The sequence below is a fragment of the Carassius carassius genome, chromosome 9, assembly GCF_963082965.1.
Source record: "Carassius carassius chromosome 9, fCarCar2.1, whole genome shotgun sequence".
Lineage (NCBI taxonomy): Eukaryota > Metazoa > Chordata > Actinopteri > Cypriniformes > Cyprinidae > Carassius > Carassius carassius.
The window spans coordinates 19,043,643-19,059,797 of NC_081763.1; the positions used below are offsets into that span (position 1 = coordinate 19,043,643).

At 38.9% G+C, this 16,155-nt stretch overlaps 2 protein-coding genes across 4 annotated transcripts in view; both read left to right on the forward strand.

The window, feature by feature from the left end:
* The window catches only part of LOC132149184 (AP-2 complex subunit alpha-2-like), a 34,063-nt gene extending 22,063 nt beyond the window's left edge, over positions 1–12,000 (forward strand). Inside the window, exons 8-22 of one of the 3 annotated variants that reach the window (XM_059558180.1) lie at positions 87–224; positions 301–483; positions 597–694; positions 890–1,121; positions 1,211–1,396; positions 2,604–2,737; positions 3,121–3,183; positions 3,602–3,673; positions 6,017–6,099; positions 6,916–7,004; positions 7,125–7,249; positions 7,333–7,449; positions 7,547–7,616; positions 9,452–9,586; positions 10,092–12,000. In XM_059558180.1, coding sequence (XP_059414163.1) covers positions 87–224; positions 301–483; positions 597–694; positions 890–1,121; positions 1,211–1,396; positions 2,604–2,737; positions 3,121–3,183; positions 3,602–3,673; positions 6,017–6,099; positions 6,916–7,004; positions 7,125–7,249; positions 7,333–7,449; positions 7,547–7,616; positions 9,452–9,586; positions 10,092–10,169 — 1,803 coding nt within the window. In that variant the 3' untranslated portion in view covers positions 10,170–12,000. The remainder of the gene's footprint in view (positions 1–86; positions 225–300; positions 484–596; positions 695–889; positions 1,122–1,210; positions 1,397–2,603; positions 2,738–3,120; positions 3,184–3,601; positions 3,674–6,016; positions 6,100–6,915; positions 7,005–7,124; positions 7,250–7,332; positions 7,450–7,546; positions 7,617–9,451; positions 9,587–10,091) is intronic. The other 2 variants (XM_059558181.1, XM_059558182.1) reach the window with 2 other exon arrangements.
* A 705-nt stretch (positions 12,001–12,705) lies between these two features.
* LOC132149185 (dual specificity protein phosphatase 16-like) lies at positions 12,706–16,155 on the forward strand. Its single transcript, XM_059558183.1, has 5 exons — positions 12,706–13,458; positions 13,645–13,789; positions 13,971–14,130; positions 14,380–14,503; positions 14,663–16,155. Exons 2-5 carry the CDS (start codon positions 13,697–13,699, stop codon positions 15,738–15,740), a joined length of 1,455 nt encoding a protein of 484 aa, XP_059414166.1. The 5' UTR covers positions 12,706–13,458; positions 13,645–13,696; the 3' UTR covers positions 15,741–16,155.

Consider the following 16,155-nt stretch of genomic DNA (forward strand, 5'->3'; position numbering starts at 1 on the left):
TTTAATTTTTTTTTATGGCAGATTCATTCTTTTATTATTCATGGACATGGTTTATAACAGTTTAATTCTATTTCTTCTGCTGGCAGACTGAGAGGGATGTCAGCGTGCGTCAGAGAGCTGCTGACCTCCTCTATGCCATGTGTGACCGCAGCAATTCCAAGCAGATTGTCGCAGAGATGCTGAGCTACCTGGAGACAGCCGACTACTCCATCAGAGAGGAAATGGTGCGTCTCTCTTCATCTCTTCCATGTCTCTTCAGCCACAGCTCATTGTTTTAATGTGTGACTCCTGTGTCTGTAGGTACTGAAGGTGGCCGTCCTGGCAGAGAAATATGCAGTAGACTACTCCTGGTACGTGGATACCATTCTGAACCTAATCCGCATTGCTGGGGATTACGTCAGTGAGGAAGTGTGGTACCGTGTCATCCAGATCGTCATCAACCGTGACGATGTGCAGGGATATGCAGCCAAGACAGTCTTTGAGGTAAATGACACCAGATGCTCAAATAGTCACTTCTTGAACACATTCAAAAAATTTATTTCCGCCATCATTATGACACTTCGTTTCCTGCTCTGTTTTTTTTTTTTTCTTCACAGGCTTTGCAGGCTCCAGCTTGTCATGAGAACATGGTAAAGGTTGGAGGCTACATACTGGGAGAGTTTGGTAACCTGATTGCTGGTGATCCTCGTTCCAGGTGAGTTATTTAGCCACTCATATCAGCGTTTTCTGACATCACACTTTGGATGTGATTTTATCTTACTCTGCTGTACTAATGATGTCCTCTTTTTCTTTTCTTTTTTTCCACTTTCTATTTCCTTCATCTTTGCTGTAATCTAAAATTCTTCAAATTGTTCCCATTCATCCCACCTCTGTTCTTCCATCTCACTAGTCCTTTGGTTCAGTTTAACCTGCTCCACTCTAAGTTTCACCTGTGTTCAGTCCCCACGCGTGCCCTGCTGCTTTCTGCCTATATTAAGTTCATTAATCTGTTCCCGGAGACAAAGAGCACCATTCAGGAAGTGCTGCGCTCTGACAGCCAGATCAGGAACAGTGATGTTGAACTGCAGCAGAGAGCTGTGGAGTATCTCAAACTGTCCTCCATCGCCAGCACCGATGTCCTGGTGAGATCGCACTCTTTTTCACACACTTTGTTGATTTGTGTCGCACCATTTATTTGCATGATCATCTGTGTCACTGTGTGTAACTGTAGGCCACAGTGCTTGAGGAGATGCCTCCGTTCCCAGAGAGAGAGTCGTCCATCCTAGCCAAGCTGAAAAAGAAGAAAGGACCAGGAGCCGTGTCTGTAAATGAGCTAGAGGAGGGAAAGAGAGAGGGAGGAGAACTCAATGGAGGGGGAGAAAGAGGAGACAGCTCTGCCATCGCTGGATCTAATGCTGTGAGAGACACAAACAAATATGGAGAACACTGCTTTGAAATTTTTATATCTGCGCTACAGTTAAACATTTGGGGGTCAGAGTTTCTATTCATTGAAGAATCCTGAAAAAAAAATTATCAGCAAATCAGCTTATTAGAATGATTTCTGAAGGATCATGTGACACTGAAGACTGAATTATTCAGCTTTTCCATCACAGGGATGAGATATGTTTTAAAATATTTTAAAATAGGAAAGTTATTGTGGTAATATTTCACAATAATACTTGTTTTGACTGCATTTATGATCAAATGAATGCAGCCTTGGTTAGCATAACAGACTTCTTACCAAACATTCAAAAAATCGTACTGACCCCAAACTTTTGAATGGTAGAGTACAGCAAGCCTTTTGCCACAAATATTGCATCTGGTCCAGTTTGCAGCTTATGCTTGTCAAGAACAACCCACTTAAGACAAAAAAGGTCTGTCTGATATTAAAGGGATAGTTCAGCTACAAATGTATCATTAACCTTGTGGTGTTCCAAACCTGTATGAATTTATTTCTTCAGTTGAACAAAAAATAATATATTTTCAATTAAATCATTAACTAGCAACTAAAACAGTTGCTAGTAGCAAAAATGATGACGGAATTTTCATTTTCGGGTAAACAATCCCTTCAAAAGTGATCGGTAACATTTAGTTTTGTTCTTCCCATGTTTTTTAGGATCAAGTTTATCTGTAATAGCTGATAGCACCACAATAGACCGGCATGATCAAAAAATATGCCCACTCAAATAGAATAAGCACAGGCATTACTAAAAAAACAATATGGTTCTGTTAATTGTTTCTATTGTTCCTCTAGTGTGGCAAACATTGCCAAATAAAAGTTTTTTCCTCATAAGTGTTCATTTTATCAACCCAGACCCTTGTGGACATGACTTTATTTCTGGTCAACCTGTCTCATCAGATTGGAAATGCAGCACGCAGCTCTTAATTATTTTTGTGAGCAATATGCATCAGATAGTCAGTGCATGAAGTGTGTGCAGTCTGTGGGCTGAAGCTGAGACTAATACGTGGCAGACTTCAGCCGATGCAGCCATGCACACATTTGCATTGTCAGTAAATACAGAGCAATCCCTCAGAAAACACCCACCCACGGCACACATCCTGATTCAAATACTTCATTCTTTAGTAAACCAAAACCCAATGTAAGAACACTTTCTTTCTTTTAGTCCACTCCGTCCCCGTCTGCTGATCTGCTGGGGCTCCGTACGGGTCCCCCTGTCACCGCCGCCGCTCCCAGCGCAGGCAGCTTATTGGTTGATGTTTTCTCAGAGGCTGGCGTCAATGATGATGGCTTCCTGAGGTAAATAAGGATCCAGTTCATAAGCATCCTGTTTTAAGTCCCTTGTGCATTTATTGCTTTAATTAACTGAAGTGAAGTGCACCAATATTTTAACATGTTCAGAAAAAAAAAATATATATCTACATGTCTGTCAGGCTTTCTGCTCTTCTGTCGGTTCACTTTCTATCTCTCGTTCTTCTGGTCTTCCGTTTTTTGTGTTGTGTAATCTTGTGTCCTTTATCTTGCCGAGTATGTGACTGTCTTTCTCTTTTCTTGCTTCTTTTTTTCTCTTTCTCTTTCCCTCCCTTTTCCATCTCCCTCATTTTGGTGTATGTGTGCACATTTGTGTGTATGCGTGAACATATGTGCGTCTCACGTCCTTGCTTTTCATTGGACGATGGCAGAGATCTGGAACCCCCCACTGAAAGCTCTGACTCCCTATTGGCTGAGGGTCCTGGTGACTCTGAGTAAGGGGCCAGTGGTAGACTACAGTGTCAATATGTTACAGCAAAACTTATTGACAGTCAAGTGTCATACATAAACGCTTAACTTTTTGATTCTTAATAGATGTTGTGGTGTAAATGTTTTTTTCTGTTTGTGTCTGTGGAGTATTTTGTATTTGTGTGCTGTTTGAAGGTAATATGAATTGCTAACATTTTACTGACCGCAGATGTAATGCCGGTACTAACCTCTGCCTTTGTCTTTTTCTCTCCTCTTTCTCCCTACCTACTTTGGCTACACTCTGCACTTTTTACTGGCTCACCACTTTCTAACATCTTTCTGTTTTAACCATCTGTGCCTTTTCACACTTACCACTTCTCACCCCTCTCTTCATCTCCTGGGGCCGCTCTCCTCTCTCTGCATCCTTCGCTTTCGGTCTCTCAGCTCTGCTCCCCCTTCTGTGGTCTCTGAAGATCCTGCTACTCCTCTGCCTGAGTCAAACGAACTGCTCAACAAGTAAGAGCTCACTTGCCCACCTCACTTCCTCCATTCAGTCACTCAACCATCACAAACAACCCACAGCCTTTTCTCATTTTATTTCTTCTTATATTCTGTTGGAAGACAGAATGTAAATGTAGTTAAAAATAACCACAGACCAATTTTTTTTTCACACACACACACACATTTTTGGTAAATGTCAAGTATACACTAAAGGTCAGGGTGGATCAGTAAGATTTTTTACTTTTTTTTTTAAACAAGTACTTTTATTATAGTAATAAAGTGATTGAAAGAGATTTATAGTGTTAGAAAATATTTCTATTTCAAATGCTGTTCTTCTATGTACCTTCTGTTCATCAAAGAATGTTTTCAACAGCGATAGTAAGAACTTTTCTTGAGCATCAAATCAGCATATTTGAGTGGTTTCTGAAGGAGCATGTAAATACTGGATTAATGGCTGCTGAAAATGCGGTCACAGGTTTAAAGAAGAATGCACTGATCAAATACTCCGTATCGGTGTTGACTCAGATGCTGCCATTTTCTGTCAGAATGGGTATCAGTCAGACGAGTTTTTGTGCACTCTATTCCAAATGTAACATTGGTTAATGTGAGGTACAGTTGAATATCATTAAATTCAAGCTGACCTAAACTCTTTTCTCTGCTGCGGCTGTCAGTCATCCTCCATCCACTGCATGTCATGCTTGGTTATGTCAGTCAAGACGATGAAACTCTCCCCATGATGATTCAGTGTTCTTATTATTATGCTTGATCTATAGATCTAGATCAGGGGTTTTGCATTAAAGGGCTTTATTTTGCTGGAGTTTAGTGCTGTTTCTAAAGCATGTTACTTTCTACCGGTTGTCTGTTAGATCACAGATCTACCTCTCTGTATCAGAGCCTTTTGTATTATGTGAAATGAAAGATTATTAATAGCCTTTCTTTTTCTGTCCTATCTATCATCTTGCTGCCTCATTACTATGCTATACATTTAAAAGAATTTTTTTTTTTTTAAAGAAATGTTATAGTATATATTTATATATAAATATATTTACTTGTTTTTCACGAATGTATTTTACAACAATACAAAGAGTAGTAACATTTTACCAGATTTAGTCCTACACTTATTTACTTTTATTTGTTCCCAAGTGAATAATGTTTTTTTTTTTTTTACTAAATGTTTAGATTATATTTTTTTTTTTCATGTGTTTTTTTTTTTTCTTTATAATGAAGTTGTCTATATTTCGTAGATCACAAAACCGTGATGAACAGGTCACACACAGAGGTATAGAAATTCTACATTGATTAAAAAAAAGCCCTGGTAGTATCGGATCGTTTTCAGTACATTTTAGGATCGGAACGGTTCTGAAAAAATGGTATGGGTGCATCCCTAGTTTAAACTGAATTTTAAAACATAAAAATACAAAAGTTATTTTAAATTGTAATATTTTTTGTAATATTTTGATCAAATAAATGCAGGCTTGTTGCGGATATCAGACTTCTTTCAGAAACATTAAAAACATCTTACAGTCTCCAAACTTTTGAATGGTTATATGAATAGAATATGTATTATTTAATGTTGGGAAAAGTTGTCTTATATTCTGTTCTGCAGACAGACCAGATTTATAATCTCTTAATTTTGGTGACCCAATAATGCATTTAAATGCAAAAAAGTCAGAGTCAGAAGCATGTTGACACTCACTCAAAATCTCTAGTCCAAGAAAACAATAGCCTATGTCTGCTTGCACATTGTAGATACTTCTGTTAAATGCCCCATATAAGCTTCATAGATATATTTGTAGCATGTGCACTAATCACTAGTTCACAGCTCCAGTACTTATTTTTAATAATTTATGGCACTACATGATAAACAGCAGCCAGGATCATTGAAGTTTGTGTGTGTGTGCTTAGGCTCATATTACAGTCTCTTTTCTCTGTTGTCACCCTTTCAACACTCACTCTCCTCTCAGTGTCTTATGCTGCATTCACGTGCTCCTCAGATGGTCCTGTTTCCTCAAGGCGAAGTCTTCTTCCAGTGTTGATTTGCATGGCTTTACTTGCCTGTTAGAGTTAATACTTCCTACATTTTTTTAATTAACTGAGTCCCTTAGAATGGATAGAAACTAATTTTATCTTTTACTAACACTGTTGGTAACTACCTGTTTTACTGATGGTCACAAATTACCATTTAAAGATCAAATAAATAAAATGGAAGTGAGTTTTCCATGTGAGTTTGCCCAGTGGCTGGCTCATGTTTTTGATTTTTCTGACAACATGTGGACACACCATTACAAAACCAGTGCCATTCCTGGCTGTCCCTGCGTTTTTGTCTGCCTCACACACACTCTTATCTCTTGCCCTCAGGTTTGTTTGCAAGAACAATGGAGTCCTGTTTGAGAATCAGCTGCTACAGATCGGCATAAAGTCTGAATATCGCCAGAACCTGGGTGAGTCACAACATCTGCAAAATCATAATTACATCATCTGGATGTCAGTGTCAGCAGACTTCTGGACTTTTTCTTCAAGTTTATTGTATTTTAACCAGGGTTTACAAGTGACTGTAGTTTCAATGTACACATTTAAACTGTTAAAACTTGAAAGGGATGTTACAGTGTTAATATTTTACTTGATAATCAGATTGCATGTGGGTTAAAGACAAGATGACCCATTTTAGTGCCTACATCTAATTTATTTTACAAAAGTTATTTTATATAGATAGATGCATATTTAATGCAGGTGACTACTTTAATGTTTGAAATAACTTTTGTGAAAATAAAATGTCAACATTTGGGTAAAATGTCCCATCATCATTCAGCTTAACCGATATATGTAAAAATGAAACAACATAGTTATTCTGACCAGTAAAATATAAAAGAAAGTGATCATGCTCAATTATTTTTTGAATGATAAACATCTTGATTATAAATGGGTAAAACCTAGTGGTTTGAAGAATATTGGCAAAGATTAATAAAGATGTAAAATTACAATTAATTCTTGGGGGATGCACTGTGATCCTTATTTAATGTCATTTAATGATTCATGCCTGAAAATATTTTTTGATGTACAAGCTATTGTAACACTGAATGACATTTTAGTGTCTTCTGTAAATATTGTTAAATTGTATGATAGTCGTTATTTTTTGCTCAGCATAAAATAAACAGGATACATTCTAATGCACAGAGAAAACGAATAAACAAAATGTAACCTTTTGATGCTTAAATCCCTTCTCATGTTTGACCTGTGTATGCGGTCTCTTGTCGCAGGACGGATGTATCTGTTCTATGGCAATAAGACATCCGTGCAGTTCATAACCTTCACGACTACAGTCACCTGTCCAGGAGAGCTACAGTCTCATATCCTTCACATCCACACATGAAAACTCATGATCATTCTTGCTTACACACATTGTGATTTTTGTCATGTGCATTATCAGAGTATGCTGGTTTGTTGTTTAACTCCTTAACTGATCCCACAGCTCAATGTTCAGTCTAAACCAGTGGAGCCTCTCATAGAAGGAGGTGCTCAGGTGCAGCAGGTCATCAACATTGAGTGTCTGACTGACTTCAGTGATGCACCACTCCTCAACATCAAGTTCAGGTAACAGATGCATGCATTTATACAGCTTATGACCATGAGTCAGCATACGCTCGGAGATTTACTGAACTGTTGTGTTGTTTCAGGTATGGTGGAGCTCTCCAGAATCTCACCCTCAAGCTGCCTGTTACCATAAACAAGTTCTTCCAGCCCACAGAGATGGCATCACATGACTTCTTTCAGCGCTGGAAACAGCTCAGCCTGTGAGTGTTTGTGTGTACACAGAAGACAAATTACTGTATACATGCATCACAAACTGTTCAATTGAGTGAGAAACATGTTAAATTCCCTTCTCACAAGGCCTCAGCAAGAAGCACAGAAGATCTTCAAGGCCAACCATGCCATGGACACCGAAGTGCTCAAAGCAAAGGTGGGACTACACAACTTTATACTGACTTTGTAATGTCATACTAGGCTTCTGTGTATTGCACAGTGTATACTGTACACTGGCTACTGTTTCTTTAATGGCAAGTAAAACAATAGGCATTTTCAATCAGTAGTATGCAAAATTGTCACATGACATGATCCCATTTAATGTTTAATAGCAGTTGTTTCAAAATTCAATGATTATTTTCTATTTTTATCTCTAAAAATGATCATGAAAATGTGTTCTCTTCAGATCAATAGAACGATGGGTCAAGAATAGATAAGTACACCACTTCTAAAATGTAACAAATTCAGCAATTACGCTTTACTTAGAAGGCATGTTAATGTTCTTTGGAGATATAATGTTTCAACAAGCCTGCTTGATCAATTACCAAAGAAGAATGGCAAAATGATTCAGCAAAATAAGATTTTCTTATCAAAGTGATACAATTTTGTGTACACCCTCCTGAAAGTTACTAAATAATAAAAAAAGTGTGTAGGTTTAAAGCTATTTTTGATGAATGAGTGCTGAAGGTGTGAGGGAGCTGTGCTTTATCAATACTGTTATGAATACACACACTACTGTGTGATGTCTTACAAAAACTTAAACCAGAAGATGCACCCTTCACTCATTCCCTGCATTATTGGGCATTTTTTCAGCAGGACAATGAATAGATTAATTCTCCCAAGATGAAAATCCTTCAGTGGACATGTATTTCACTCAGTCTTAACACTCTTGAGCAGCTGTGGGGGTTTCTGTAGAGACGAACTCCTCATTAAAGACCAGAGCATTTCTCGTCCAGGAGATAAACAGGACAGATGTGAAAATTTGTCATAAACTTGTACACTCAGTGCCAAGAAGGGTCAGAGCAGTATACTTTAAGTTCTGGAGGGACATGCTAAGTACTAGAATATTATACATCTTCTGGGTGTACTCATTTCTGCAGTCCTTAATTTAGACAAAATTGTCTAATTTATCTTACAGAAAAATAGGCATATATTTTGATGTTTTTATTAAGTACATGTTTAATACGTCTCAATATTGCCATCTTTCCATGAATTATATTAGTTATCATTAAGAAAATAGATCTTTTATATTTATTCAGAGGGAGTGTAATCATTTATGCTGTGCACTTTAGGTCCATTCTTCACAGGAATATGAGCAATCAAGTTCAGTGCATTGCATTGTAAGATACAGTTCCCAGAATATTTTGCACTGTATGCTACACATTTTGGTGTTATCTGGTGTTTTTCTCTTTTTGGCCAATGAACCACACTCAAAATATGAGTGTGGTGGGGCAGAGAATGAGTTTGTGACCATAAATGAACAAATCTGTACAAAAAGAACTTAATGTTGATGAGAACTTCCTGCGGACTGGCTCGACTTATTTTACAGAATCCAAATAACTCCCACACTGGCAAATAAAAGTGTGTGGGTAAACTGTCTCTCTTTCGTCTGTCATCTCTGACTTGATTTTGTTTGACAGTAGTATCTACGTACTGCATCAGTCTTTTTTTCTGTTTTATAATAGGTGGCAACCAGTCATAAGGTGCAATACAACTGTTGCAATGTAAACCAGATTATTTATGATATTATCATATGTGTGGTATTAACAGGATATTTCATTGTTTAAATATCACAGTAATCACTCATGCAGGTACTTTGTGACATCCCTCTGCAGGAATAAGATTAGTAGGGCAGAACGTTACTTCAGTTATAGCCTTTCTGTTTAGAGGGCTGATGTCATTCCTGCAGAATTTATTTACAGACGAGTCCAGTTCATTTGATTCTCATCTTCTGTCTCTTTCATCTTTTCCCTTCACGCACATGTTTCATAGTTACTGGGATTAGGCATGGCTCTCTTGGAGAATGTGGATCCGAACCCAGAGAACTTTGTGTGTGCTGGAGTGATCCAAACCAAGGCCCAGCAAGTGGGTTCTCTGCTGAGACTCGAGCCCAATGCACAAGCTCAGGTATGAACAGAGTTTTATGCTGATATGTATCCATTTTACACAATCAAAAAGAAAGGAAATCGACGAAGAAATGCCACCAAGTCCCTCCCTGGTGCTATGGAGCACAGACTTCTCTCCAAGTCAGTTTTATTGCATCTTACTGTTGTCTGTGTGTCTCTGTGCCTGCTGATGCAACTCAAGTCTGGGGAGCAGGTAACACATTCAACCTGCCACCCCTTTCAACTCAAACCACCTCCCATCCTCCCTCCCTCCTGCTTTTGTGATTCACTCCATGTCTGGTAGTATAACCCAGTTGATCTGGCGTGACAGCAGCATCCTTCTCTTTGTATCTGTGGAGTTCCCTTTGTCCATTGTGCAAGTTTACATTTAGTCTCCCTGTATCGGCAGTAAGGATCAGACACGCATTCGGACAGCAGAATTGAGCGTCTGTCTGCATAGATGATGTCTTTCTCAGTTGTTTGTGTGTGTGTTTATATTTTGTAACACTCTTTATTCTATCTCTCAGATGTACCGGTTAACCGTGCGCAGCAGTAAGGACACTGTCTCCAAGCGTCTTTGTGAGCTGCTGGCAGAACAGTTCTAGAAAGTGAGCCGAGACGTAACAGCATCTAGAACCGACACCCAGACCAGACCAGCGTTCATGAGAGACCCCAGAATAAAGATTCTATAAAACACATTCATCTATAAGGGAAAAAGTAACTGTCAGTCTCTGGCAGCCATATTACTGTCCTTCTGATAATGATTATTATTATTACTGTTATTATCATCAGCGCTGCCCTTTTTCTGTTTTTATCTGTGTTTAACTGTGTGTGAGCAATGGTGCGAAAGGAAGCGTGCATGTTTTTTTTTTGTTATTTTTCCGTACGTGTGTGAAAGAATCTTGGTGGTAGTTCCGTTCTCCATCCTGTCTGTTCAACGATCAACTCCTGTGCTTGTGTTGACAGCTTGTGTGTGTGTATGTTGTGGGTTGAGGGGGGAGGGAGAAAAGTAAAGCAAAAAGATGGAAGTGGAGCAAGTCTTCCCTCTCTCCTGTTTTATCCGCAAAATTTCAACTGCAAAAACTGCACATTAGCTGTTTCTTTGAAACATTCCCTATAAGACTATTAGAAGGACAAGAAAACACAATCTAAAGACACTAACGCAATGGCACTTCCCTAAAAGAGGCCAGAATCACTAACCCCCATCGCTTTCTCTCTCGTTTTCCTCCTACACTGTTACATCCAGAGCCTATGGTGTACGTATAAAAACATTTAAAAAAAAGATTCTACATGCATTTCCAGTTAAGCGCACGTACGTACGTTCTTTCCAACGTAGAATTGGCCAGTGCAGTTTAAGAGGCTTTGAGAGGAAAGGCTTTTATAGTCCCCACCTCCTTTTTCCTATTCTTGTCCTAAGTATTCAGTACTAGTCCTGACCCCCATATCTGACAATGTTTATAAAAAATAAAAAAAAATCTCTATATATAAATATATATATAAACCATGTAAATGATTACCCTTCATGGTTGCGTTTGTATGTCTCTTGTTTTTGATAGTGGTATATTGTCAGTGTGTTTGTATGCTTTCTTAAATGGTCTAATGTTTTGGCTCTTGTTTTGGACATTCCATTCTGTACTTCAAGTGAATGGGCATAACGTTTCAGGTTAGTCTACAGTGTTAAACGAACTGGGGAGGAACTAGAATCAGAAAGTTTCTGCACATGAAGAGTGCAACTGCTGTGGACCTTCATGTAAATGTCTTTCTTTTTTGTAATCTCATTTAAAAAATCATCTGGAGGACACTGACAACATGTCACTCTTCCTGCACAGTTATTGACTGAAATGAATATTAGATAGTGGTTACCTCATTACTAAATCCTTACATGACATCAACACACTATTAACTTTTGAGTGGTGAGTGGCCACAGCTGGAGATCCATATTTTCTCTCGTGTCGATAAAACCTGGGAAAGCACTTAGTTCTGAAAAGTGGTCAGATGCACGCAGTTGTACACCCATTTTTAGGCTTGGGGGACAGGGCCTTAAGGGGGAGCACTGGACCAAAGCAGCTGCCAACTCAGTCACGTACAGGGATCACAACGATTTTGGTCAGCAACGTTTGGTGAGCAAGTGTGTGGTGTTATTCTGTGTGATCCATGTGAAAAATATAATGGAATTTATCCGACATTGTCATATTAGTTCAGCTGGGGGTCACGCTTCCCTGGATGCAGTGATGCAGTACTGGGGACATCGTCATTGTAGTTGATTAGAGTCACAGTCATGGCGAGTGTGTGTGTTTCTGTGTGCGCGTGTCTATGCAGTATCCGCTAGCTAATGCAACCCCGGTGTATCGCTGTTTAACCTGTCAGATACCTGTGTTAGATTAAATTTACTCTGTGCTGAATAATGTGAAAGTAAAATTATGCCATATACTCGAACCAGGTGTTTTCTTTCTGTGTGTGTGTGTGTTTGGTAGGGGTGGGGAAAGAGATCAGAGTGACAGTCAGACAGCTGAATCTCACACATGGACAAAGCACAAAATTGGTCTTTTTTTGAGCACAACACTGTACAGGCCGACTAAATCTCGAAGATATAAAGTGCGCCATAACAAAGGTTTAACAATGTAACACAACTGTAATATAAAAACAAGTTGAGTGTTTTCCAAACTTGACCCTATGGCGTTCTGATTGGAAAGTAACCACAAATATTATTTTATTTGAAGTCTGACAGAACTGATGGGTTGAAAAAAAATGCAGTGTCAACTTGTTAGAAAATAAATATTTTCTACGTTTTATTTTTTTTTCGCAGAATAAATCATATTGCCGGACACACTAAATATTGTGATTTATACTGTGGAAAAAAAAGTAATATCAAGTTCATGATTAGGTGGACCTGTATGTTTAGTGAAAATTATTAATCTATCCAGGAAAATATTTTGCAGGGTTTTCAAGACAATATCGTTTCAATGTTCAATGTTTCCATCATTGTTCATTCTTTTGTTAAATAGAAAATGCAAGTCACCATTTTGTAACCCGGGGTGGTATAGCATCATGCATATATATATATATATATATGTATGTATATGTATGTTTAATTAACATAAATCGATTCAAGTCTGTTGCAAATTAATTTTTGTTTTGCAGCTGTTGTAGCGCGAGAAATAAAATTAATTTCGTGATACACTGATAAAACCACGACATTATTGAAACAGAAATATAATGTCTACAGTGCATTGCGTAAGGTTTAATACAGTAAAGTTAGGGTTCGAATGATATCGATAGGTAAATGTGGACAAGTGAACTATGCGTTCTGAATAATTTATTTTTCTTACGAGATAAACACTGCTCGCATGGGTTTGCACACGAGTTGGCCTACAAAAGCATCTAGAAGGACAGAAGAGGCTCGTTTGAGGCTCTCGATTTGCAAATGAAAACTGCGTGTTTGTCTGAAAAGCTACAGAGAGTAAAACACGATTCATCACAATAAAAATGCCGAGGTCTTCAGGGCAAATTGATGATGGCTAACAAACAGAGCGTGCCCGCGCGCGCGTAAGAGAGCAACTCTGCGCGCCGATTGGCTGGAAATGACATCACATAGAATTGTACTATTCTTAGCTTGTGGAAACTGGATGACCTCATCTTTTTCCTCCCTCGCGCAGGTATAGACATACAACAACAAATAATGTTTGAGGCGCAGACAGACCGGAGAGGAGCACAGGAACACAACTACCGAGAAGAGAGATAAAGGATCTATTTATAATCAAGCAGATACATATATATACTTCATGCTTTCTCCTCTTTGTGCTATTTACAACGTTCCTCCACTAGCTTCGTTGGACTTATTCAACATTCTTTTGATTTCCTACGCACTCTGCTGATCTGTAACGGACTGGACTGGTGGTGAGTACCAGCTTTTAGTTTGTTGTCAATAAGCCTTACTTGTATATTATTACCATTGTTAAATGCAATTCATTAAAACTTTCAATAATTTTAGGGATATTTGGCCTGCTTTTAGGATTCTATATGTTTGTGTTCATTGCATCATAGACTCAGGTAGTGATTTTCAGTGGATTTTCCCTATAGGTTTCGGGATATATAAAAGAAATATATATATATTTAAAAAACAAATCAAGAGATGGTGTACTACAGGGACAGTCAGTCCGAGCGGCCACCGTTGTCGCGTATTCTGCCGCATCTGTACCTTGGTGCAGAGACTGACGTAACGCAGGTATATTTACAAATTCACTACTTAGTTTTCATTTTGCATAATCTTCCCTAATCCATATTAAAATTACATCTGCTACATAGTTTATTTGAATAAACATTTGCTACAATAGTTTGCTCTCGCCAATGTTTTGCAGGGCATTTAAGTCACTTTCTCACCTTTCTCCCGCTATTCGTACCCACAGGATGGTTTGTCTGACCGAGGCATCTCGTACGTACTGAGTGTGAGCCGATGTTGCCCACAGCCTTCATTTCTACCCCAGTCCCAGTACCTCCGTATCCCAATAGACGACTCCCTGCGGGATGACCTGCTTCCTTGGATTCCTCAGGCGTTGCACTTCATTGGTGAGGGCCTCAGAATCCCACTGCTTACATCAGCCTGCATTTGCATCCCAACTGCATTACATCATTAATGCAACCATCGATGCATAGAACTATGACTATGGAAACAGATGTGTTTTCTGTCTAAAAAACATAATTTGAGGCTAATTAAAATTATGCATCTGGTAGAAAGTCCTCAGTATACACTATATGTTTTAAAATATGTCTAAATCTATTTACAATAATTTTTTTAATTGAAACAAACTGTTTCAGATGGGGCCATGTCACGTGGCTCCTCAGTCCTGGTCCACTGTGCTGCAGGAATCTCTCGGTCTCCAGCACTTGCTGTGGCCTATGTCATGTATAACCTGAAAATGGATCTGGATCATGCATACAGGTAATGTACATATGTTGTTTTGTTTTAATTCTATGCCATTTTCTATGGAAAAAAAGAGTTATGAAATTGAGTTGAATATGAGTTTTTTCTTTTTCTTTTTTTATCAAGAATGCAGATAATTTAAATAAGTTAATTATTACTATCTGATAATTTCTCTAGGTTTGTGAAAGAACGCAGACCTACAATTTCACCCAACTTTAACTTCTTGGGGCAGCTGCAGCTCTTCCAGGGGACGCTGTCTTTAAAGAATAATAACACTAACCTTCACGTTCAGCAGTCAGTCAAACCTTTGGATAACTGCATACAGCCCACCAATGAAAAAAACAACAGCAGTTCCACAGTGGCACTGTTAACTAACCTGAACCTTCACAACAACATGGACAACAACTGTATTATTAATGGATGTCCTGAGGATTCCAAAGCAAACTTGCACTGTGAGAACAAGAACAACCAAATGGAAACTATTCAGAGCCAAGGCCAATGCTATGAGGTGATGAAGCCAGAGTTTACATTATCTCTTTCAGACAAGCTCGGAGCGCTCACTCTCCGCACAAATCCTGTAGAGGTACAAAGATCAGTCAACGTCACATCTCAGACACAGCAGGATGAACCAAAGTCCAACCTATCCAAGCCTACTTACCTTCAGATTCCGTCTCTACAGGAGAAACGCAAAAGCCTTACTCTTTCCCTATCACCAGTGAGTGCAGTTACTCAGACTCACCAGAAAGGGTCATCAGTGAACAGCTGTGATCTGAGGCAGAGCAGTTCCACGGTTGACCAGACGGGGGCGTTAGATGACCTCGGAAGAGTCCATTTGGAGCCGTCAGCATCAGAAACCAGAACAGAACCAAAAGAGGCAAACGGTTTTATCGTCGAGGAAGCTTCAGCTAGACTCAGCATCTCGAAATCCCAAAGAAGAAAGAGTAAACTAAACAGCAGTAACCCCAGAGCAAATGCGGAACTACCAAAAACAAACCAACTGAACCATTCAAGCACAAGATCAAAGAGGCAGACCCGGGTACCGTGTGGTATCATAACCTCCCCGGAGGAGCATTTCGAGAAGGAGGTTATTGGTGGTGTAGAAGCAGTGGAGGGTATGGTTGGAGACCGGAGCCCCTTGTCTCCAGTAAGTCTAACAGTCAACAAAATACTGGACTGGGGTGAACGCATGCTGCTTGGGGTCCTACTTGGCCCACGTGTTAAACTGGGACAGGCTGCTTTGCCATACAGATGTTGAAGAGAGACTGGCTGTATGGACTGCGCTATTTAAAAATACAGGTGTAAACAAGGACTTTACACCGTATCTCCCTAATGATCTGAAAGAACTTAAATGAGGAAAACAACACTATGGATAAAAAAAAGCATATGTATGATTGTGTGAATTCACTCATTTATTTATTTAATGAAATTGCATGTTCCTCCAAGACTATTTTGACAGACTCACGTCATCTGATGGACTGGTGATATGTGAATAAATGACTGAACGTTTGCAAGAACACGTGCGATTTGTTTTATTATAATGCACAGCCTCTCTGTGACTTTATTTATTGAAATACACTGATGATTGTTATTTATAAAGGGGTATTTTGCAGGTGTAATTTTAAATCTATAGCTTGTATTGAATCCAGTGTTCATTAAAGACAATTATTTTA

Bases quoted from the DNA above. Each gene is read 5' to 3' on its own strand.
- LOC132149185 (XM_059558183.1), top strand. From the start codon at position 13,697: ATGGTGTACTACAGGGACAGTCAGTCCGAGCGGCCACCGTTGTCGCGT. The intron at 14,131-14,379 runs GTGAGGGCCTCA...AAACTGTTTCAG, and splicing joins TCAGGCGTTGCACTTCATTG to ATGGGGCCATGTCACGTGGC. The intron at 14,504-14,662 runs GTAATGTACATA...TAATTTCTCTAG, and splicing joins GATCTGGATCATGCATACAG to GTTTGTGAAAGAACGCAGAC.